This window comes from Netta rufina (genome assembly GCF_964035555.1).
Source record: "Netta rufina genome assembly, chromosome: 2".
In the NCBI taxonomy this organism is placed as follows: domain Eukaryota; kingdom Metazoa; phylum Chordata; class Aves; order Anseriformes; family Anatidae; genus Netta; species Netta rufina.
The window spans coordinates 63,324,920-63,351,104 of NC_140124.1; the positions used below are offsets into that span (position 1 = coordinate 63,324,920).

Below are 26,185 nucleotides of genomic sequence, written 5' to 3' on the forward strand. Positions count from 1 at the left end.
CAGTTTTGGGCCCCTCACAACAAGAAGGACATTGAGGTGCTCGAGTGAGTCCAGAGAAGGGCAACAAAGCTGGTGAGGGTTCTGGAGAACGAGTCCTATGCGGAGTGGCTGAGGGAGCTGGGCTTGTTCAGCCTGGAGCAGAGGAGGCTCAGGGGCGACCTTATTGCACTCCGCAGGTACCTTAGAGGACGCTGTAGAGAGGTGGGGGTTGGTCTATTCTCCCATGTGCCTGGTGACAGTTCGAGGGGGAACGGAGTAAAGTTGCACCAGGGGAGGTTTAGGTTGGATAATAGGAAGAACTTCTTTACTGAGAGGTTTGTGAGGCATTGGAATGGGCTGCCCAGGGAAGTGGTTGAGTCACCATCCCTGGAGGTATTTTGAAGACGTTTAGATGTAGAGCTTAGTGATATGGTTTAGTGGAGGGCTTGTTAGTATTAGGTCAGAGGCTGGACTAGGTGATCTTGGAGGTCTCTTCCAACCTAAATGATTCTGTGATTCTGTGAAATACTGGCCAAAGAATTTGTTGGTTGTAAAGCAGGTCAGTGGGCTGTAGCTATGTGAGTGTCAGCACAATAGGAAGCCTTATCTTACCAGAAAGCAGCATCTCCTCTGTGAAACATCCTGTGTCATCCAGAGTGTCAAACACTCTGTATCATCACACAATGACATTTCGGTTGGATGTCTGTAGTAGCGGCGAGCTGATAAGCTTATTTCCTATATAATATCTGCTGGTAACTTTTTTCTGAAGATTAAGGAAAATGAGATCTCCTGCAGAATCTTACAACAAAGGGACTTAGCAATGACTGTGGAATTCTGCAGAAGCCTGCATTTCACTGTCTAGGTTGATTTTTTTGTAGACACAAATAGGTTTCTTGCTGTCCACCTAATAGGACTACATGAGGATAATATCAGTTATCTGACTTCTGCGTATCTTTTCCTTCCTGTCTCAGATCAAGTTTCTTTGCTGGACAGTGACCACGAGAGGTCCTTTCTCTACAAGCACATCATTGCTGTGTGGCTGCTAACATGTACCTGCATTTGCAGCTTGTTGCTTTTAGGGCTGTGACACTTTTAAAACTTTAAATATGTATTTTAAATTAAAACAGTGTGATAATGCCACTTTTTAGGGACATCTTTTCAAATTAAAGTTTAACAGCTTGATAAACCGATGAGTAGCTATTGCTAATGACTTCTGGCTTTCATGGTGTGAGGCTGAAACAAACACATCTCAGGAACGAGAACAAAACTGGAAGGAACTTCTATGGTTTCTGATGCAAGAACTGCAATGTGCCAATAAGCAGCATCCTTAAGAAGAAGCTCTTTCATTGCATGTCATTTTACTTCTCATAATGCACTGCACTTAGTTATCCATGAAATTCAGAATGACTTTTTCAAACAGAAAAGGTCAGTATATACCAACAAACACCATATACTACTTAAGCTATGGCAGTTCTGTTTATGTTGAATACGATAACATATCTGAAGTCTTAGTTGCATTAGGATAAACAGAGAATAACTGATTTTTCAAAGTGTAAAGAGATTTTGATTTCTGTAGTGGCAAATGCCTAGAAATACTGCTAAAGAACAATAAAAATATGAGACATATCAGATATTAATGCCTCACTGTGAGCAAAAACAGTTTATAAAAATGTTACAGGTATTTCCTCTTTTCCACAAGAGAGAGAAATGCTAAATAACATTTTTCCCTCCCAACTTATTTATGAAAACAAGGCGAAATACCAGTCATACAAAGAGGTATAAATACAACTTTGTGAAGTTAATATCATTGTCATATTAAAATAAAAGATTTCAAAAACTCACCCAGGAAGAAAACCTTGTATTGCGGGATTCACAGGTGAAATGGAAGATATACTAGAGCCAGTTTTAAATGAGATTTTTCAGGTTGCATTAGCAGTATAACCAGGATAGTACAGACCCCAGAATTGTTCATTTTTTCCAGCTTTCTTTCTGTGACTGTAGCGTGGACATCCTCTTGATACCTTCATAAATGCAAACAAGCTTCAGTATGACACCCCACCTGAACTTTTCTTCTCCCACATACTCTCATAATACTTAGAAATACTAACAGAAAATACATTTAGAATAATCAAAATTGTATTTAATCTCTCTTTGCAGAAGCATTATATTAAAAACATATGGCATATGTATTAAACTTTTCGCTAACTTTCAGTTAGCCTCCATCAGTTCCAGACAGGAAAGCTTATTTGCACTAACCCAAGATGGCCTTTTCTAGCATTTTCTAATATTTTGTAACACCCTGTCCCCACACATTAGAGTGAAAGGGCCCTGAGCACCGGGACAGCACTGCACATGCTGCTCAGGCTAGCAGGATCTGAGCAGAATCTCCACTGAGCCTGAGTATCCATGCTATTTAATCCATTACTCAGATGTCCTGTCCATGGAGAAGGAATTGACTGAAATGTGTGCAAAACCCAGCACACTGTAGCAGACAAAATTTGTAGCTTTGATAGAACAGCGTATGGTTATTTTCTGGCTCTGGGAAGGGCAGATTTGTGCTTCAAATAAACAAATTGATGAATGAGTAGCAGAATTAAAACAGTATCTCTGATGTTTGCTGAAGAACAATGGAAATGATCATAAGAGAAGTAAACTGAGAACACAGCTCAAAAACAAAATCATGATTTCTCTAAGAATCTTTTATTTTCACCTACTACTAATTCATGCTTAAGGGTGTGGTAACATCTCAATTACTACAGCAGTTCCTCCTCCCAACCTTCTCAGCTTGGTTTCTCTAGACTGGGAGATGTTTGAATAACCATTACAGATTGTTCCATGTGTAAGAATCCACGTTTACTCCTTGAGTAAGAGCCAGATGGAAAGCTCTGCTGGCATTTCAGATGGGCTCTGTACACTCGTACTCTTACCCAGTCTTTATGTATTTTTTCATTTTTAGAATATGTACAAGGAAGATTTCAGGAATATGACTGAAGAAAATATGGCTAACAATGGCTCCTCCTCTTCCTTCACCCACACGAACTCCATGAGTGCCATCCTGATTACTGTCTACTCAGTTGCCTTTGCTGGAGGTGGGATAGGGTCCATTGCAATGTCATTTGTGCTGGTCAAGATGAACACTCTGTCTGTGACCACTACAGCCATCGTTAACCTGGTTGTGGTGCATGGTCTCCTTCTCCTCACAGTGCCCTTCCGCCTGCACTACTATGTCAACAAGGAGTGGGTCTTCCAGATGCCATTCTGCAAAATGGTGAGTGCTATGGTGCACCTCCACATGTACCTGACCTTCCTATTCTACGTGATTACGCTGGTGATACGGTGGCTGATCTTTTTTCAATGGAAGGATAAGGTAGAGTTTTATAGGAAGCTGCATGCCATTGCCGCAAGCATTGCCGTGTGGATCTTCGTCATTGTCTTTGTGGTGCCACTCTTCTGCATTGAGTACGGACGCTCAGGGACATATGATAATAAAACATGCTTTAAGTTCCACAAAGAGCTACAGCAGGACAGTGTGAAAATCCTGAACTACCTAGTAATTGTGGCTGTCGCCTGTATTACTTGTATTCTCTTGAGCTTGCAGATTTTCATTCTGATAAAAGTGTCAAGAAAATTCTCCACCTCCCTCTGGTCACACCAAGAGTTCTGGGCCCAGGTGAAAAACTTGATTTTCATCTGTGTCATCATAATTTGCTTCCTTCCCTATCATCTCTTTAGGGCCTACTACATACGGCATGTGAATGACTATGAACAGTTAGAAAGCTACAATGAAGTTTTTTTAAGTCTGACTGCGCTCAGCTGCCTGGATCTCCTGTCATTTGTGCTGAGCGGAAGCCGCCTCTTCAAGCAAAATGTGGCTGTGCTTCGAAGCAGGTTGCCTTGCTGCTAGCACCAACCACCTGCAGCACGCAGACTGGTGGAGCATGGTGCTGGACAGATGGAGCAAACCCACTTCCCAGAAAGTCGTGGTGGGCCCTGGAAACAACATAACACACTCATGCAGGGCTCTGCACATCTCCTCCCCCCAAAAAATGGGGTGATCCACCACCCACACCTCAGCTTGTAAACTGGAGGTCTGCCTCTGGGATCTCCTCACAGCGATACCTAGTGAGTTGTGGATACACTTTGAGGAGTGGGGAGAAGTGGCATGAGCCCATGGCTCACAGATTTTCCTTCTTTTAGATCAAGCTTTGTGAAATCTGAGGCACTAGAATGAGACTTAAGAGAACTCGCAAAGTATGTAGAAACACACACACACACACAAAGTTTTTCTAGGGAATTAAGGACTGCATTTTTGAAATTCAAAGATCTATATTGTTTTCCACATACATTTCTTATTTATTGCCTGCAAGCATAAAATATTGGTGAAACTTCTTTCTACTTCTTTCTACTTCAATGTCTCTTGCTCATCAGACAGCAATAAAATAACAATTGGTATATCTTGCTGTACCTGTATGATCTTACTGCCATGCTCATTGCTTTTGTCCCCAACAAAGACCAATGTCCAAGATGGTTCCCATCAGGAATCATCAGACAGGATCCCATCTCTTTCTTCCTTGTCTTCCTTTCTGCTTCAGGCTCCACTATATCCCTTAGGAGGTTTGATTATGAGAAAGTATTTTCAGGTCAGAGACTGAGTACTGCTATATAACAACAAAAGTTGGAAACAACTGAAGTTCATAACACAAGAGATTTGTGGGGATACTCACATGGCCCACCCTTGACAAAGTGCCTGAATCACAACAGCTGATTAACAGAGGGAGATGTGAGAGTTTACAGTGTATGTGAATTTGAGATAAAACTGACTGAGAAAGTGTTTGCCCCAAAATAATTATGTTAAAACAAAGTAGACCACCAGCCAGATTAAACAGTAATTGAGGAACTACAGAGACATTTAAAACATGGAATGAATCAGTTTGAATGTGTAGTTCACTGACTGCCAGTTAATTATGTGTCATTAAAAAAGCAATAAATTTTTGGTTTAAAAGTATGTTAAGCAGTTTTACCCTGCAGCAGAAGACATGATTGGGATCAAAAAGTTATAGTAAGTGGGGTTATATCAGGGTGGTGGTCAGTCACTAGAGGGATTCCCCAGGGCTCCATTTTAGGGCCAGTTCTCTTCAATGCTTATGTAAATGATCTGGATGCAGGACATAGAATCATAGAATCATTTAGGTTGGAAAAGATCTCTGAAACTGTCAAATACAACTGTTAACCTAGCACTGCCAATTCTAGCACTAAACTATGTCCCTAAACAACACATCTACACATCTTTTGAACGCCTCCAGGGACGGTGACTCAATTACATGCCTGAGGAGCATGTTCCAATGATTTACAACCGTTTCAGTGAAGAAAATTTTCCTAATATCCAACCTAAACCTCCACTGGTGCAAATTGAGGCTATTTCCTCTTGTCCTATTGCTTGTTGCTTCCCCTAAGCCTCCTTTTTCTCTAGGCTAAATAATTTAATGCATAATAGTTAAGCTTATAGATGACACTAAATTATAAAGAGCTGTTGAATCCCTTAAGGGTAGAAAGGTCTTGCAGATCTTGAAAGATCTTGACAAACTGCAAAGATGGGTAGTCACCAGCCATATGAAGTTTGACAAGAGCAAGTACCGGACTTTGTACCTGGGATGGGGCAGCCCAGCTATACATATAAAATGGGCAATGAGAAGTTGAGAGCAGCCCCATGGAAAGGGATTGAGGGGTTCTGGTCAACAGCAAAATGAACGAGAGTCATCAGTGTGCCCTGGCAGAAAAAAGCCACCTCACTTCAAGTACTGTGTGCAGGTTTTGGCACCACAGTGTGAGGAAGGCCATCCACCATTAGAGAGTGTCCAAAGGAGGCCTACAAAGATGGTGAAGGGTCTAAAGGGCAAAACATACGAAGAGAGTCTGAAGTCACTTAGTCTGTTCAGTCCAGAGTAGAGCAGGCTGAGGGGAGGCCTCATGGCGGCCTGCAGCTCCCTCAGGATGGGAGCAGAGGGGCAGACGCTGAGCTTTGCTCTCTGGGGACAGCGACAGGACCCAAGGGGACGGCATGGAGCTGGGGCAGGGGAGTGTCAGGCTGGGGGTTAGGGAAAGGTTCTGCACCCAGCGGGTGGTCAGGCACTGGAACAGGCTCCCCAAGGAAGTGGTCACAGCACTGAGCCTGTCAGAGTTCAAGAAGTATTTGGACAATGCTCTCAGACATAGGGTTTGATTTTGGGGTGGTCCTGGTCGGAGCCAGGAGTTGTATTTGATGATCCCTGTGGGCCCCTTCCAACTCAGGAGATTCAGTTATTCTATGATACATTTATATTTCCTCTTATAGCAACCTTGTTGGTGGATGGAAATGTCTTACATGCATTCTGTAGGCACTGCATACCTTTGTAACACTATATTATAAACCTTTTTTTTTTTTTTGCAATAAAGTTGTTAACACACAAAATATCTATTTGCTCAAAAAGTTTGAAAAATAAAACACATATTTTCAAACAGCACATCTTGACCATTGAGCTTAACTGATCTGGTTCATTAACGCGTTAAAATCACAAGTAGTTTAATTCTTGTAAAAATGTACATGTTTGCAACACCCTGCACCATGGCATCACAGAAAAAAAGACAGACAGAGTTTTTATTTTTTTTTCCAAATAGAAATGGATGCTAATAATATTAATGTTAATTTGTGATGCTAATGAGCAGAATTAAAGGGATATAATTCTATGCTTTGAGTTGGTGATACTAGTTGGCATTAAGTCATGATTTCTATTGGACTATCTAGACAAACTTTACATCTGCCACTCATCTCACATTGTGAGTCTGGCAGAGAAAGCCTTCTCCTATCCAAAAAGAATGAAGTCTTGGTTAACACTGGTGGGAATTGCACTACCAGTTGGTGATGGAAGTGGTGCTTCCAGCAAGGGTGCTGACAGGGCCTGTGGGGACGACTGAGTACTGCTCCCTCCAGCCTCCCCCTGCTTTACCCCTCAACAGCTTCTTGTTCTCTCCCACCCTCCTGGGCACCCTTCCTGCTCACTCTCCTTGCAGGAGCTGAGGAGGAACTGGAGGTGCTGCTAAGCAATGCCATGGAAAAAATCTCTGAAAAGCTCCTAAAAACAAAAGCATAGACAAGGCCAGAGCAGCATCTGAAATGTAGCCAAGCAGCTCCTGTGAACAGTGATGGTGGAGGCAGTGGTGGGGAGTTGCAAATATGCAAAAGCCAGTCCACAGAAGACCAAAAAAAAAAGAAAAAAAAAGAAAAAAAGAAGAAAAAAAAAAAAGCTCTACTACAGAAGAACATAGAGGGCATAGGCCTTGGAAAAGGTGTTGGGGAAGAGGGTAGGAAGGCAGAATATATGTATGTTTCTGCCAAACATAGACTGTGCCTGTGGACTTCATCTCATGTTGTTTATTGAATCCTTAATGTTGCCAAAAGTGCAACTCTCACTGACAGGAACAAACTTGACCTCCACCGCTCCATAATCCCACTTCCACATTGCCAGTCCATAGGGTTGGGATTCTTCTCCTGCATTGCTTTCAATTACATCTGTTCCCTCCCTAGTTCACCAGTGCGCCATTCAAAACCATGTTGATGCAAGGATAAACACAGCAAGCTTGGGTTTTGCAGCAATGTTGGTTTGGGGTATTTGCCAGAGTTTAGTCCTACTTTTCTCATCCCTCTTAGGCTCCGGATTTTTTCTTTCCAGGCAGTTTTTCACAGACCCACATCACCTGACATTTCCATTTCCATTTCCATTTCCATTTCCATTTCCATTTCCATTTCCATTTCCATTTCCATTTCCCTATGGTTCCAAGGACCAGGACATATTGGACTAGCAGTGCTGTTAGAGAAAGGGGGGATCTCCATAGCTGCAAGAGAAACAGTACTTTGTTTACACTCTCCCTGTAAGTAAACACTATGGATAGAGCTTGATTGGTGACAAGGGCTGGTTTCAAAAGCCAAGGAGTCATTAATAAAACACCAGTTTGAACTCCCAGCCAGAAACTTCATGAAATGAAACTAAATTTTCGGTTACTTAGTAAGACAATTTTCTCCACCTGCAAACAGTTAATAAATAAGATTTTTTGTTGAAAAGAAAAATACCTATAAGGATAATATACATAATCCACTCCCTGAAGTATAACTGTATTATATAATATATATATCTATAATGGAAATGGTGCTAGGCTCAGAGATGAGCAGTGTAACATGCAACTAACTGGGCGGCACAGCTCAAATCCACAGGCAACCCTATCTGTAGTGGTATCATGGTAAAGAAAGACCACCTGCCCAGCGCTGACAAGAGTTAAGACTAATGTTAACGTAGAAATTCAACAGTGTGTCTGAATCCTTCATCTGAACTTGGGAAGCAGGACCCTGACTTCTGCCTCTACAGAAGTAGCATACTAAAGGAATGGCACTGATGGAAAAGACCCCACAATGTCTAATCTATTTTAGAAGTCTGCAACAGAGAGAAACACAACAATCTGACAAAGGCTGAGGCAGGGAAAATGTACTAGTGGTGACATCGTGACCACTAACAAAGATGCAGAAGCACATGCTATAAGAACTGCAGATAGCCCTTTGTCTTCCCAAAGCTTTTCTTCAGAAGAGGTAAAGACTACAGAGATTTCACTAGTCAAGTGCTACAGGAGCATGGGAAAAAATAAGAAAATAAGAAAAGACAACAAAGAGTGTATTAGAATTGCTGGAAAATCCTATGGTGGACAATCTTGAATCATATCCTTGGAGAATGGGAGAGACTGTGTGTCTGGGAGCTGTGTACAGAGAAACATGAGTGTGTGAACTCCACATGCATGGAGACAGACACCAACCTATTTTCCCTTCTTCTGTTGCAGTTCCCATCCTTTGCTATAGAAGGAGCAGTTTAATCAGTATCTATTCAGGACTGGAAATGTATCTCTACACTGGAAAAAAGCATTATGAAGTCTGACATAACAAAAAGAAGCCTGCAAGTTAAATTCAACTTGCAAGAATAAATTATTCCCGAAGTTAACTGGCCTTCAGAAGTTTAAGCCCAAATGGCATGCAATCTGTATGTATTATGATGATACTGTGGAAGCAACTATTCTGAAAAAAAAAAAAAATGAATGGAAATTTGTTGTTCCTTCATGAAATGACTGTTTCAGCAACTTACTACATTAAATGACTGAAGGTTTAATGCATTTCAGAAAATACTGGCTATTTTATTCCACTGTCCAACTCTATAATTTATTTGGCCATCATCTGAAATGCCTAATGGCCTCAAGATCATCTACTCCAGCCTCTGACCTAATACTAACAAGTCCTCCAGTAAACTATATCACTAAGCTCTACATCTAAACGTCTTCAAAATACCTCCAGGGATGGTGACTCAACCACTTCCCTGGGCAGCCCATTCCAATGCCTCACAAACCTCTCAGTAAAGAAGTTCTTCCTATTATCCAACCTAAACCTCCCCTGGTGCAACTTTACTCCGTTCCCCCTCGAACTGTCACCAGGCACATGGGAGAATAGACCAACCCCCACCTCTCTACAGCGTCCTCTAAGGTACCTGCGGAGTGCAATAAGGTCGCCCCTGAGCCTCCTCTGCTCCAGGCTGAACAAGCCCAGCTCCCTCAGCCACTCCGCATAGGACTCGTTCTCCAGACCCCTCACTAGCTTTGTTGCCCTTCTCTGGACTCACTCGAGCACCTCAATGTCCTTCTTGTTGTGAGGGGCCCAAAACTGAACACAGTACTCGAGGTGCGGCCTCACCAGAGCCGAGTACAGGGGGACAATCACTTCCCTAGCCCTGCTGGCCACACTGTTTCTTATGGAAGCCGGGATGCAGTTGGCCTTCTTGGCCACCTGAGCACACTGCTGGCTCATATTCAGCCAACTATCCACCAATACTCCCAGGTCCTTCTCCACCTGGCAGCTTTCCAAACACTCATCTCCCAGCCTGTAGCTCTGCTTGGGGTTATTGTGCCCCAGGTGGAGGACCCGGCACTTGGCCTTGTTGAACTTCATACAGTTGACCTCAGCCCATCGGTCCAGCCTATCCAGATCCTCCTGCAGAGCCTTCCTACCCTTAAGCAGATTGACACACGCATCTAACTTGGTGTCATCTGCGAACTTACTGAGGGTGCACTTGATCCCCTCATCCAGATCACTAATAAAGATATTAAAGAGGACCAGTCCCAGTACTGAGCCCTGGAGAATGCCACTAGTGACCGGCCTCCAACTGGATTTGACTCCATTCACCACAACTCTTTGGGCCCAGCTATCCAGCCAGTTTTTAACCCAAAGAAGCATACGCCAGTCCAAGCCACAAGCAGACAGTTTCTTGAGGAGAATGCTGTGGGAAATGGTGTCAAAAGCCTTGCTGAAGTCAAGGTAGACCACATCCACAGCCTTTCCCTCATCCACCAAGTGCGTCACTTTGTCATACAAGGAGATCAGGTTCGTCAAGCAGGATCTGCCTTTCATAAACCCATGCTGACTGGGCCTGATCACCTAGTTGCCCTGTAATCCCGCATGATGACACTCAAGAAAATCTGCTCCCTGAGTTTCCCTGGCACTGAGGTCAAACTAACAGGCCTATAGTTTCCCAGGTCTACCCTCCAGCCCTTCTTGTAGATGGGCATCATGTTTGCTAGCCACCAGTCAACTGGGACCTCCCCCGATAGCCAGGACTGTTGATAGATGATGGTAAGCAGCTTGGCCAGCTGCTAGGCCAGTTCTCTCAGTATCCTCGAGTGGATCCCGTCTGGCCCCATCGACATGCTTACATCCAAGTGCTGTAGCAGGTCACCAACCATTTCCTCATGGATAGTGAGGGCCACATTCTGCTCCCCATCCCCTTCCACCAGTTCAGGGTACTGGGTATCCAGAGAGCAACTGGTTTTGCAGCTAAATACTGAGGCAAAGAAGGCCTCATTTTATTCCACTGTCCAACTCCATACTTTATTTGACCATCACCTGAAATGCCTAATGGTTTCTAATACTTCATGAAATGACCATCCATATTGTTCTAGTAGGGAAGGTCAGGTGCTTCAAATATCAGTCTAGTGAAAGAAAATAATTAAAAACAGATGCAAATTTTACAAAGCATAAATGACCTCACAATAGTCTCTGTTATAGAAATCTGCATTTGTTCTGTGATTTATTGTGTATTTCTATATAGCATGGGGAAAAAATTAAACAAAACTATTTCTATTGTCTTTTAAGCTAATAACTTTAAAAAGACAGAGATTAGACATTTTGCATAATACCTGCCTACTATTTTGTCATTTTGCAAAATAATTTAAAGTCATTTTGAGAAATGACTGAAGATTTTAGTCATTTTGCAGAATGACTGGTTTCATAATATGACTGTAGCAATTCGTCAGCAATTGGTGCAAAAACCGTTGTACATAAAAGGAGGTACTTGGATCAGATTCCTCTACTTGCTAAGTAATACATTCTGAAGATGTCTCAGGACTTTGAAGTTAAATTTAAAGAACTTTACAAGATCCAATAGAAATGCTCAGAGTACATGATCCTGAAGACAGAGTATTATGTAATTACTGCTGAAATAGAAAAGGCAAACCAAAATCCCAGGTCAAAGTCAAGACATGAATACTATCTGCTTGCAGAGTAAATATGGAGAGTCCACCCTTTTTTTTTCTTTCTCTTTTTTTTTTTTTTTTTTAACTGTAAGTGTATACATTGCTACTTTTTCCCCTTAAGAGATTCAGCTTTATGGCTAATGAAGAGTTTCCTTTTTCCTTCATTTCAGATGTGAAATTCTATAATGTGGAGACACTGAGAAACTGATTAAGAGAAGGCAGACAAAAGAGGAATCTCCCACATATTTTGTGAGCATTAAGGATACGTATGATAACATCAAAAAAGCACATATGGCAACTGGCCATGGTGGACACATTCATGTCGTAAAACACTTGTCATCTAACTATGCAAACATCACCAGAGATGCCACTGAGCTCTTCAAATCCTTCTGTACAGTCTGCCAGGAAAAAAGAAGGTAGCATTTGGCTGAACGGCTTGCTGACCAGTCCCTTCTGAACAAGGAACACTTAGTACGGGGGCAAATTGACATTATTGATGTGCAGTCAATGTCTCTAAGCAGCTTGAAGTGGATAATGATGCACCAGGACTGTGTCACCAAATTTTGTGTTCTCTGTCCACTTACATGAAAAAATAGAGCTGAGCTGATTCTACAGTTTCTTGACATCTTTCTCATTTTTGGAGCACTTGTTGTATTAGAGGGTCATGATGGAATTGAATTCGTTACTGAAGTCATGCAAGAACTGAAATATTTGTGGCTTCAGCTCAGCTTGGTGCATGGAGAAACAGGACACTCAAAGTCAAGAGCTGGTAGAGCATTCAAATGGCAATATTAAGGAAGTGCTCATGGAGTGAATGGCAGACAATAATTCATGAAACTGGTCTATGGGAATTCACTTTATGTGGTCTGCTAAGATTCTGCTCACCACTCAGGAATAAACTGTTCACCGTATTCAGCTCTGTCTGGAGCAGATCCTGGGTTTGGGATCACGTCAACCTCTCTTCCATTTGATATCATCAACTGCCTAAATGCTGAGAAGAACCTGGTCTCTGTGCTGACTTGCTGTGCTTCATCACTCATCCCATGAGCCCAGGCAGCTCCAGAGCACCCCACTAGTACTGAGGCTGTAACAGAGCCTGCACCCTGGCCTCCATTAGAAGAAATCCATTCACAACCTCTGAAATCTCCACTTGCAGAGACCTTACAGACGTGTAGCCTTTTGCCAACAGAGTCCATGGCTAGTGCACAACCACTAGCTACCCCAGCCTGCAAAGCCGACCTCTGGTTTCAGCAGCAGGGCAAAGGAGCACAGGCAGGCCAAGCTGGCCAGGTGGAACAAGGCAGGTCAGCACCCAGGAAAAGAGCGTGTGGCCACCTTCCAGCTGGCAACAAGGGAGCCAGTGTGACCGTCTCCTAGACTGTCCAAAGGACCAGCAAGCAAACCCACTGAAATGTTACAGAGCAGAATAGATGCATCAACAGCCCTCCTCACAAATGTATCAATCATGAAAATAAGTGTTAGCTCAGTGAGAAAAAATGTTGTGCTTCTAACCAAAGCTTACATTTTGAGGTTACGTTGCTTTTAAACATTTCATATGTGCAAATTAATGTGTTAAGATATTTTTCCAAAATCAACTTAAAAAATTAGAGATAATAATAGTTCACTAACTTACAAGCCTGGAGGAGAGAAAGGGGGAGAGAGAAGGAAGCTATTGTTTTCTTTGGTGGAAAAAGGAACAACCTCAGCCTACCAACAGAAAGTCCCTCTTCATCCTTATCACTGATTACTGTTACAAGATAACAGATAATCATGATATTGTTTATGTTATCCTGCCATAATGAAGGGACCAGAAACTGATACAGTTTGTTTTTGTATTGACTTTATTCTAAATGTATTGTACTACATGAATTTAATTTCATTAGGGAGCAGAGTTAATTAGCATAGCTGTTTCTCATTACTAATGTAACCCATATATATGCACAGTCTCGTTAGCTCTGTTGTATCTCCTCTGTATGCAACCTTGAAATAAATAAAGAGGCAATTTACCACAGCACTGTTCTGATATTCAAGAACATGCTCCATTCAGGGCTGCTGAAAGGATATTGTACCCTGTGTGCATTTTGTTTTGCCACAACAGTAATCGACCTGCAAAATCAGTCACAAAATAATAAAGAAAAAATAATGACATGAAGGTAGATTTCTCGTTCTGTCCACCAACAGCAGACTGCAAACATAAGCTGATACATCTTTCATTGAGAAGTATTAATCTTCAGTCAATTAAACAGTTTGAAAGGCTGAACCTTCTTTGGTGCTTTAGGAGAGAGCTCTTGCTAATGCAGCAGTGGGGTGTGGAGAATAAACAAGGCTGGAAAACAATACTAGCAAACTTTTCACCCCAATAAATGTGAAGTACACAAAGCAGCGAAACTACAAGAACAGATGAAAAACCTGACAAGTGAAATTAGGCAGTCAGCAGTTCACGGGCAAATAAGTAAAGCCAAGCTGTGAGACAAAAATGACTCGCAAGAAAAATTGGTTGCTCCTTGGCTAAAATCCCTGAACCGGTCACTAGTGGGCATATTTAACTGTATGAGGGATAAAAAAGTGGTAATGGAGGGACATAGAAAAATACAGCACGTGAAATAAATCACCATAACAACATCTTTTACAAAAGTGTGTAGGGGTGTGAAAACACTGCAGTTAGAAGTGAGGTAAAAATGAAATATATATATGTATTTATATATATTCATGCTGGACTGAAACAGTTTCAGGTCTTTTAATGTGAAGACGTATTTTAGCTATTACAGAAAAACCCTTAACTGATAAAATATTAACAAGGACAAAATCTGGATGTCAGAATGTGGGTAAGAGCAAATGGTGACTTAGCTTTGCGTTACTAAATGTTCCACATTAGTAATTGCTGCAAATTAGTAATTTTAGTACCATACTTAATATCTTGAAACTTTACAGAGCTACAGAGTATGATCTGATTTTTGTGTGGTCCTCTGCAGAGCCAGAAGTTGGACTCGATGATCTTTGTGGGTCCCTTTCAACTTGGGATAGTCTCTGTATGATTCTATGATTCTGAAGATGTAGGTAGGAGTTTGACCTCTGTCTTCTGTTGTACTAAGACTAGTTAAAATTACAGAACCACAAGAAAAGTAGATTGGAAGTGATGTCTTGAGGTCACGTAGTCCTATCCCCTGATGAAGTACGGCTAAACTCAAAGTTAGATAAGACTGCATGGGACTGTCTTGTGTTCTGAAAATTTCTAAGGATAAAGAAACCAAACACCTTCTCTGAACTACTGGCCCACAGCTGCACTCTCACATTATTATTATTTTGGCTTTTATGTATCATTCAGATTTGGAGTTTCCCTTACTGCAACTCATGACTTGCCTCTTGTTCTTTCGTCCAGGCAGCCGTGATGCATGGGATTGTTTCATCCCAGGTGCAGGATTCTGTAAGATTCCTGCTGGTCCACTTGCCAGTCTGCTGAGGAACATTCCTGCCTTTCAGCATGTTTCCAGTTCCTCCAGTTTGGTGGTACCCAAAAGCTCTCCTATGTTATGCAGGTCATGGTGAGAATGTTGAAGGTTACCAGACCCAGCACTGAAGAGAATTGCTTATAACTTAATGCCACCTATTCCTATCCTGATCCTGGTCAGTGGTCTGTCAATGCCACATCTGAACCTCACATCTGAGGTCCTTGCTCACCTGATATGCCCTGTCTTCTAGTGACTGAAGTAATTTCCCATCACTACACCTCACCCCACTTTCGATTTTGAAAAGCTTAATATTTTATTAATATTTAAAATATTTCATCTGTTTGCTTCAAAACTGAATTTTTCCTTTCTGTACTGAGTCTGGCTTGGATGAAGCTGATTTTATTCACATCAGCCTATATGATGCTGTATTATGGATTAACAAACAAAACAGTGCTGATAACACCAGTGTTTTAGCTCTCAATGAACAGTGCCAAAGTTTTCTTTGTTTTTTGGCCATGCTCCACCAGCAGGTGGAGTTGGAGTAGGCAAAAGTTTGAAAGGAGACACAGCCGGGACAGCTGACCCAAACTGACCCAAGATATACCTCATACCATGTAATGTGATGTGATGTTCATCATGGTGGGGGAGCATCTCCAAAGTAGTTGTTGCTCAGAGGATGGTTGGGCATTGATTAGTCCGCTGATGCTGAGTTTTTGCATCAGTTATTTAACTTTTTCTGTTCTCTTCACTTATTAAACTGTTTATCTTAACACATGAGGGTTTTTTTTTCACTTTTACTTTTCCAATTCTCTCCCCTATCTTGCTGTGGGAAGTGATGGGCTGACTGGATGGGGACTCAGATGCCAGCCATGGTCAACCTTCCATACTGCTGAAATTAAGCCACATCTTTAAAGAAGGAGTTAAAATACTGTATAATTCTTAAAATTGGTGTTTTGGACTACACTAAGCCCAAAAAGTTTTAGATTAGGAATTAAAAATGGATTTAAATACAATCCTACTTTTATTCAAATTGTTAAATTTGAGCATGCAAAGCAAAGAAGTCATAAAGCTCAGACAGGAAAAACCTGCTATGTATTCATATTTTAATCAGGAAGATTTTAAAGTATCAGGAGAATCTAACAAGCAACTTTTAAATAAATTATTTTTTCATCTTTTTATAGGTAACAACTGGCTTATACTGGTTAACAAAGGTTTGAAAGTCATACCTAAACCGTGCCTAGTGGGAAAAAAAAAAGAAAAAAAAAAGAAAAGAAAAGAAAAAAAAAAGAAAAGAAAAGAAAAAAAAAAAAAAAAGAAAAGAAAAAAACAGCACCAAGAGAATTAATTGCCTCTTTCACTGGCCTTCTTTGAGCTGATTATCTAATGCCTGGATTTATTTCTGAGACTTTACATTGTCTGATGCAAAGGAATGTAACTTTGAATTTTTAGATGAATTAGGCCTCCAGCTTTACAGATAAAAATAATGTTTTTAAATACACTTCTTTCTACTACAGTTATTTCAGCTAATCTGTATATTGAAAATGTAAAAGTGAAGCATATAAATCTGTGTACCTTTGAAACCTGCAGGTAAACTCCATATCTGATTTTCACCTGAACTTTAGATCAAATTATTAATCCCATTTAAAACAGCTTTTTCTCTCTCAGATACAAAAAGTAAATTCCCCAATAGGTCAGGGTTTTCTTAGAGGAAAAGTAGGGTCTCTTGTAAAGAAAATCTTCCTCATGAGATTATTTCTTACAGCAAGCAAATGGCTGCTGAAGGGATGTTGGAGTAGATCAATGAATGTGATACTTAGAATCATAGAATCATAGAACATAGGACCCATAAGAATCATCGAGTCCAACTCCTGGCTCCACACAGGTCTACTCAAAAATTCAGACCATATGACTTAGAGCACAGTCCAAACACTTCTTAAACTCTGACAGGCTTGGTGCTGTGACCACGTCCCTGGGGATCCTGTTCCAGCACACGACAGCCCTTTCAGTGAAGAACTTTTTCCTGATACCCAGCCTGAATGTCCCCTGCTTGACACCATTCCTTCGTGCCCTATCACTGGTCACTAAGGAGAACAGATCTGTGCCTGCCCCTCCACTCCCCATCATGAGGAAGCTGTAGGCCACGATGAGGTCTCCCCGCAGCCTCCTCTTCTCCAGGCTGAACAGGCCCAGTGACCTCAGCTGCTCCTCGTACATCTTCCACTCTAGGCCCTTCACCATCTTTGTAGCCTTCCTCTGGACACTCTTCAACAGTTTCATGTCCTTTTTGTACTGTGGCGCCCAGAACTGCACACAGTACTCGAGGTGAGGCTGCACCAGCACAGAGTAGATCATGGGATACTGTCGTGAATTAATGCCTCATGCAAGTATGTATGGCGGCTGTTATCCTGAAAGCAAAGTACTTTGAGAAGTGAACACGGTGCAGTGATAACCCTGGGGAAACAGTCACCTGCCCAATTATTCTTGGAAGGCAGCTACATGATGCTAAGCCACTAGAAGGCTAAAGCCACCAGAAGGCTTTTTAATGAACAGAGGAAAGATCTCCACATGAGAAAGAAATTATAGTCATAGGGCAGAGAATTGCTTGTGCTGTTTTTTGTCTCCTATTTATCTCAAACATATACTGGAAATAAATCTAAGAGTTGTGATTTCTAAAATCTGAGCTGGTTGAGCCAGTCCTATGAACCTCTGTGAAGTGCAATCACTTTTTTTTCCCTCACAGGTATTTAAAAAGAGAACTGATCAAGGACTGCAGGCCCTTTCAATTATTTCATGGTACAAATTTCCTTACAGAAAGGTGTGTGCCCTCCCAGGTCCTGGAGATCCGTACAAATAGCCAACTGACAACACTGTCACTGTGCAATTGATTAATTAGGCAGGTTTGCAAGGATGTTAGGAGTCCACTGACTATGATTAAAGAACCACCAACTTCTCCTTTTAATGCTTGCCAGAATGCGCATTTACCTTGTGGATGAACAAATACTAACACAGAAGCCTTTTCAGACTTGCAGCAATCTAACATGGGTGCTGTCAAATCCTGCCTCCTGCTGTACACAGGCATGAACAAGACAAAGTTCTTGTTTCCTCTCACTTGCTTGAGTGAACAGACTTGAATTTAAGACTCGTCCTTGACCCAGGGATGTTTACCTACCAACTTCTTGGATAAAAAGCAGCAGGTTTTTAATCTCTGCTCCACTGGATTTGCTCAGAGCCTTTCAAGCTGCAAGACTTCTTGAAGGTCAGGAGCACTGGCCACCCCTCCAGTGGAAAGTGGAGACAGAGCACTAGAAGCAGAGCTGCCTCCAACCCCAAAGGGAAATAGCTGCAGAATACTAAGTGTCTCTTTCTGCTTTTTGAGGCAGCTCTCTAGTTGTCTCTCAGGAGCCAAGGCTGATTACCAACACTGGGACAATATACATGCCCTGGTTTTGGCTGGGATAGAGTTAATTTTCTTCCCAGTAACTTGTATAGTGCTGTTTTCCGGACTTAGGATGAGAACAATGCTGACACCACACTGGTCTTGCAGTTGCTGCAGAGGCTGGGGGTGCACCAGGAGCTGGGAGGGGACTCAGCCAGGACAGCTGGCACGCTCTGACCACAGGGATGTCCTATACTCTATGGTGTCATGCTGAAGAATAAAACTGGGGGGTTGGCTGGAGTGCAGGTGCCACTGCTTGGGGTCTCACTGGGCATCGGTCAGCAGGTGGTGAGCAATTGCATCATGGATTCATGTGTCACTTGTTCTGTATATTCCTTTATCATTATTATGACTATTTTTTCCCTTCCTTTTCTGTCCTATTAAACTGTTTTTATCTCAGCCTATGGGTTTTACCCTTTTTCTGATTCACTCTCCATCCCACTGGGGGGGGGGGGGGGAGGAAAGCAAATGGCTGTATGGTGGATGGAACAGTGGGATGTGGGCTTTGCTCTAGACTCCCTTGTTTTCTCCTTCAGCTGGCAATTGGTGCCTTAAAATTTTCAAGTGTTGAGCTTGTGGCATTTTGTATTAATTTGAGTTTCACTCATTCAGAAATGATTGGTAGTTGAGTACATGACTGTATAAAGTAATTTCATGTTGCATGTGCAAAAATAGTTTTCTACCACTGTCACTTGCACTAACAAAGGCTTCCCACATCCTTCACTTCGAGTAACTGCTGGGGGTTGAAAGAAAAGCAGTTAAGTTAATCACTTTATTTTAAACATTCCCTTCTATCTCATTCTCTTGTTTTACAGTCTATTTTTGTTACCATGGAAAGACAAGTCCAACAAGACTCTGCTAAATGGTTCATTTGGAACAGATCACATATTTCATTTTCATAGAGTTAGCTTAAAGTATGTTAATTAGTTACATGGCCCATCTACGCTTGAGGGTAGAAATGTTCTTACAATTACAGTAATTGCTCAAATCCTTGAGCTGATAAAACAAAGAAACAGTGAAAGCCATTGAATCAATCGATGTAGACAGTTTGACGATACTTAGGATCATGATCATTTTAGTCAAACAGGATTTGGATTGGTTGTCTATATTCTCTTTACCATGTGGTGAGAGTATGGGGTATAAACAGACATACGGCATGGCATTATTTTTATTTTGTTCCTGTGAACAGCATGTATAATGGAAGCACAGAGCATTCCAAATTAATAAAAGGGCAACAGAAATGACATTGTTTTTTCATTTTTCTAAATGCTGGTTGTGGCTGAATTATTTAGTAATATGTATAATATATATACATTTTAATATATAATCTAATATAGTGAGCAAAAAGCCTTTCTGCCTTTTCTGCCTTTGAGACATGCTCGCAAGTAATGGTTTCTCACATTTTTCTCACATTTCAGCAAATAGCAATCCTGCGTAAGACCTAAATCTTCATACAGTCTGCTGTATTGATTTTAATTCATTTCCTCTTAAAGGCTATTTTTTGTTTTCTGTGAAATAATAATTTTCTGTAAGGAAGCTGTGGTCATTTCTTTTTATCGTCACAGCAATAGAAGCAGCAGAAGTGCTGATGGAGAGCATCTGGGGTAGTCACTGTTGTCATTTAAGATGTCTGCAACCTCCTCCTGAGAAGAGGATGAACTGGGTGCTTTGGACCCAAAAGAAACCTGAGGACTAGAAAGAGATCCCAACAGACATGCTATATTCTTGGAAACTTTGACAGTCTTTTATTAAACCACTGAGTTTCTAGATCTGATGATGCCAGTGAGATTTATGATTAGAATATAAAATGACAGCTCTGTCCTGAGAAATGTCTGTTGGAACTACTGGTCTTAACATGGGTGATGGACTGGCCAGATCAAACATTCATTCCTGGTCATTACTGACAGAAAGTTTTTCAGAGGAAGGCAGAGAGGAGGAATACTTTAAATATTTAATCAACATCTCCTTTTAAATCCGTTGAGATTATTCCTGTCTGAACAATGCTGTGTTTCCTAAACCACCTCCATCATTGAACACTGCAGAACTGTTTTTTTCTCTTTTCACACAAAGTGTGGCCATGCTGTATAAGGCACTCTGATGGCGAAGGAGTCTGTTTTTGTACATAGAGAACTTATTTCACTGCACAAATGGTCTCAGCTTTGGAGGTTCCCCTGTTTGTGGATTTGCCCAACTGTAGGTTTACCAATACCAAATCTTGGCCTTTTTTTTTTCTTTTTTTTTTTTTTTGAGTTGAAGGAAGCAGGTTGTGTGTGGAAGCTACTAGCTGAAATACTCAGATTTCAAACTCACCATTGCTTCTCTGTGATTTTTTAGAAATCCTATTGGAAATTAAATAGGAAAAGGCTGGTAGACTACATCACCAGATTTGTATTCAGATTTCTAGTTAGTGAAAGGAACCAAAAAATCTTCTAGTTTTACAATCAATCCACTTTCCCTCGCTGACAACAGCATAAAGTATTATCACTATACATTGGAGATGTGCTAGGACTTCTGCTTTATATACTGGTATACTTTTTATATTCTTCTTATATACTGGTATACTTTTATATCTCAGAATTCATACTATTGATATTATCATTATTAGTTTCCAAATAAGGATAAATTATAATCTAATCTTTTTTTTTTTTTTTTTTTTTTTTTTGAGTTGTTCATGGGTTTGGGTTCCAGAGAGCTGAGAAAAAGATATAACTGATACTTTGAGTTCTCAAGAATTCAGAATCCTCTTTTGTCATTGTTTTTCTAGTAGATGTGCATTTTGGGGGGTGTCTTTTGACAAAAATGGGTGACAAGTCTCTAGACACTGGAATCATCAAATCTTAAAGTAATTTTCTGACAGATGCATATTTTTTATTTTCTGAATCCTAGTCCCTGTCTTCTAGAGCTCTTCCTGGGGTTCCATCCAGAACATGAGCACTCACGTTTCTTCCAGAAAAATGGGAAACTTTCCTCAGTAAAGGTCAGGCTTATTTTTGTGGGACATAGTCACAAACACCAAAATGCGAGATCATTGAAAGCTTAAGATCAGTGGGAATTTGGAAACAACAACACCAAAACTGACATCTAAACCCACCTTAGAAAGCACCAGCTCTGTGTTTAGGGCACTGCCTGTGCTTCCTGCAATTCACTGAAAACTACTGCCCATGTGATGACTCTTCTTTTCTGCATGAGTCAATTGTTTTATATGTTTTCTTTCTAATTACTTTTTAGTTTAATAAACATTAAGCCTTGTCCAAATCTCATCAAGAAAATATTTGTTGCAGGGATTTAATCCCTGCAGAGGCCTTGTGGATTGTGCATATTGGTAGCAGAAAAGAAGAATTTGGAGTCTGTGGCTGTGACTGTATTTATCAAGCAACAGACTATTAGAAACAGGGTAAAGCAGCACCGAGTGTGGCTACCCCTAGAAAAGCAGACTTCTGAGAAAGGATGTGGTACACTAAAAATAGGAAATTAAATTTGACAAGGAGGCAGGGTGTTCAAGTGGAAAGGAAAGAATCTGGAACCAGGAAAAAGTTATACTATCCATGTCAGAGCCTTGCCTCACATGAGGTTCTCTACAGCTGTTCACCTAGTACAAAGGTGTTTCAGAGCTGGCAATTATCAATTTGCTGGAATAATCTAAATCAGAAACAACTTTAATTGCATTTATAGGTGTTGGAGACTAGATCAACCAATAGTATGAACCTATTTCATAAATCTAGCTTACTATTAAACTGGTTTATACCAGCACAAGAGAATAACGAGTACAAGTTCCTGAACTTGTAATAATAAACCTTATCTCCACTCACCAAAACCAAGAACTAATAGTTTTGTTTCAAAAAGCAACATACCGTCTGCCTGTAATATACCCTACTACACTCCCTTGTAGAAACCCACGATATATTATTTCTTGTTATATAAAGCATAATACCTGTTTTTGAAATATATTAAATAGGTATGACTAAGGCAACTATATCATGATTGTTTCTAATGAACAGAGAAGCCAGATTGTCTCTTTCATCATGATAAAGCATGAGAAACTTCTCAACGTATCTCCAACCAACAAATAGAGGATTAGTATAAGAATCTCAAATCTCTTCTAAACTTGTTGACCACTTACTGACTGAAATTTTTCATTTCTTCGTGCAGAATGGGTGGGTGGTATTTTCAAGTTAAAGCATTTATCCTAAAACTACAATGGAGTATGATTTCCTCATTTTACAGTACCTGTGCCTCATGTATGACAGACAGGGAATAAGACAGCAAGAATCACTTGCAATCAGAGAAAGTGGTAAATTAAAATGCAACACAAGCATTCTCTGTCCTGCTGTTGTTTATGACTGACCTGTATTCAGCTTAATTTCCATATCAGTCTAGCAACAGAGGATTGAAATTACGAGCAATGATGACCCTAGGTTGGAAGCAGCTAAAACTGAAAACTTATCCAGTAACACAAGGTAGCTTTATGTTTGTTCCTAGACAGAAAGGAACTCTTCAGCTCTTGTAAAACTATAGTTTCTATTCTAATGACCAATAAATACAATATATTCTTACACAGTGACACTGAAAGCAGGGGAAATCATGCAGAAATGAAACAAAATATAAAAACTTAGAATTCTACTGGAGATCTAGATCCTGCTTAGAGGAACTTCTCTACAACCATGCATGGGCATATTCAGAAACATTTCCAGTCTCTGAACATTCAGCAGGTCTTGTTCCTCATCTCTCAACTACCACGACTTCTTCTCTTTAATTTTCTCTTCTTAATGATTTAAAACCTCAGCTTTCCTCTTCATCTCATCTGTTTTCCTCAGTGTTGAGCCAGACATGTCCAGTTCTTTCCCTCCTTAAACTCTCTTTGTGATACCTGTCTTGACATGGATCTCTAGTGTGTATTTCTCTTTCAACCTTCTCACTACTGGTCCAGGCAAACTATGCAATGATGGAATAAGAAGCCGAAGAAAGATCTCAGAGTTCATTTGAAGAGTCTGAGATGACTCAATTTCCTGTTATACTCGAATGGGAAGCTGACCTAAAATTTAAGACCTCATTTACAAAGTACATGATTTATTTATTTATGTTTTTCTGAACAGAAGAAGATGAAGATAAAAGGTCAACAGACTGAACACTGAACGGTTTCAATGTACAAACTTAAAGGAATTCTTTGAGGATATAGCAACTCAGAGGTATGAAACATCAATTCAGAAGTTCAATTTCTGGCCCCCTGCAGTTTTGTGTCAGCCAAAACTGGTGTTCTTCCCCAAGTGACAAGAATTGAAAAGAAAACCTTAGTAGGGTTTTTTGAACTACTCTACATCCAAAGAGCTCAGACAGGACTGGATAAGGTAAGAGACTTTACTAAGCTCTTGATATTATATCCTGCTTTGGCTCTGTCTGGAGCTGGCTGTCATATAGTAGTTATTTCAGGAACCCAGTTTCTTCATGCCTCTTCTACATTGTTACATGACGACTCAAGCTGTGGATTGCTCCAGACCCTGTGGACAGAACACAAGACCGCAGGCATTTGCCTGCTTTACCTAGAGATTGTGGATATAGTTTCATGGTCACGTTAACCCATCTAAAGCATTATGTCAGACACCCAGGCTGCTCCCTATCCTCCTATATATGTTTCTTCAGATCATTTTGCTGTCTAAACATCATTACTACCATGTCAGAAGCCTGTCCTTAAGTGGGATTAAGATGCTGGAACCGTACCTGGTGAGTACCATTATTCATATATCTCTTTTCTTTTGGTGCCCTGTTGGAACAATCACTCATTTCTCTTATCCCCAAGCCAAGAACACATGCAGTCTCCAGAACAGGGTTTCTCTCCTGCTCTGAATCCTAGTCTAAATGAGATGGCAACTGCTCAAAGCTTTCAGAGATCATCCAGAGAATATCCCACAGACTGTTCTCTCTGTGGTTTTGCTTACATTCAAAATCCTTTCAGTTTATCTCCCTGACTTTTAGTGCCCATGTTGAGTCTTTGTATTTGTTTACTCTCTATCTTGTTCTTCCTAATAACTGTACTTAATAACAGGAGAGAAGACTCACAAAGTGAACCACCCTCACATTCCACAGAAGAAGATGCCTGCATATAATTGCAGAAGCAATTCTAGTTCAGACCTGCTGAGAGAGCGGTTTTATGTTACTGCTCACAAAACCTCATGTACCTCATTCTTGTTTGAGTACTGCTAATTCAGACTGTGGTCTAGACCTCTAATTGAAAAAAAAAATAAAAATCACTATTTTTTTTTCTCTTTCATTTCTAGTCAGGAAACTGCTTTTTGCTGTCCCTGGAAGATCCCCAACATAACGCTTTCCTTTTTACCAGTACTGTGGTTTGGGGTCAGCATTCATTCCTGTTGTTCAGACATAACCTTCAAGGTCACTGGCCTCTGCCTGTTTTTTATTTTATTTTATTTTATTTTATTTTATTTTATTTTATTTTATTTTATTTTATTTTATTTTATTTTTTATTTTTTTATTTTTAAACAGAATGAACTCTTAAGTTGCTTTACGTACATGTGTGAGGTTTATTTTACTTACACAATTTAAACAGTGGGTAATCTCCTCTTAATTCTTGAAGATAGTACATTCAAGTGACGTTTTTTTTTTTTTTTTTTTTTTTTTTTTTTTTTTTAATCTGCTAAATGCTTTGTTATTCTGGCACATTTTAATTAACTATTAAATACAAAACAAGTACAGCTTTCCAGCATTTTTTTCTGCATGAACAAATGCTTGCACCTTCCTGTATGTGGGCTGAGAAAACTCTTAACCGTTCTTGGGCAAACTGTAACAACCAAGGCTGTTTTATTCATACCAATTATGTATGTTGTATGCTATGGATGCATGAAATGGCAATGAAGAAGACGGAAACAATACAAATCGGAGACTATAAGGTAAAATTTAAGCATTTTATTTCTACAAATAGCAAAAAAATATAATCTATTTCTGAGTAACATAAACTGTTGACATTCGGACTGTAACAATGCTGTTTAAAATAAGAAAAAATGATTGTGTCTACTTAAGTAAGTTTGAAATATTAACAACATACACTGAAAAGTTATTTTGTGTCAGGAGCAGATAGTCATCTTTTTAAAGTTCATAAAGCTTTTCTTACAGCAAAGTTGATAGAAAAGCAAATTCATCATGCTTGTCTCAAGAATATTAGGTAAGCACATAATTTTAAACATATGACTTTTTCTAAGAACATGCATTTTGAAAGAGATTGAACAGAATGGTTTATATCAGTTTTGAACACAGCACTTCAGCAGCCTTCTAAAGATGCTTTGAGTGATGCTTTATAAAGAAGAAGTTTTTCTGAACATTCTTCTGTAACTGAAGAATGTTCTTCAGTTACAAACAATTACTAGGAAAAATGTGATCCTAATATTGGAAATGTGCTTGTAATCACAAAATTGATTTTTTTTTTTTCACTCACTTTTATAGATGAGTGCAACAGAATTAAGAATTTCCAATTAAAGCCACGTTTCTGATTTCAGACTCAAGAAGAAGCAAAGAAAGGGCACATTAACTTTCTAAGAAAACATTTCTTAGCTATTACTTCATTTTTTGAAACTCTTTCTAAGGTAAGGACAGACTCCATTAGCAAAATATGCTTGTAACCTTCATGCTATCCCTGTATACGTTTGTATAAAGAGAAACCTGTGTGCAAGCCTTATATTCAAATACAAATGCAGATGTCAACAAGTGCCTATAGGTTTAT

At 40.2% G+C, this 26,185-nt stretch overlaps 1 protein-coding gene across 1 annotated transcript; it reads left to right on the top strand.

Annotated features, from left to right (window-relative positions):
* Positions 1 to 2,938: 2,938 nt before the first annotated feature.
* LOC311206662 (putative G-protein coupled receptor 141) lies at positions 2,939 to 3,883 on the top strand (the record flags this gene model as incomplete). The annotated part of the gene is made up of 1 exon (XM_084282194.1): positions 2,939 to 3,883. The coding sequence occupies one exon, from the start codon at positions 2,939 to 2,941 to the stop codon at positions 3,881 to 3,883; it is 945 nt and encodes a 314-aa protein (XP_084138320.1).
* Between the last annotated feature and the right edge of the window lie 22,302 nt (positions 3,884 to 26,185).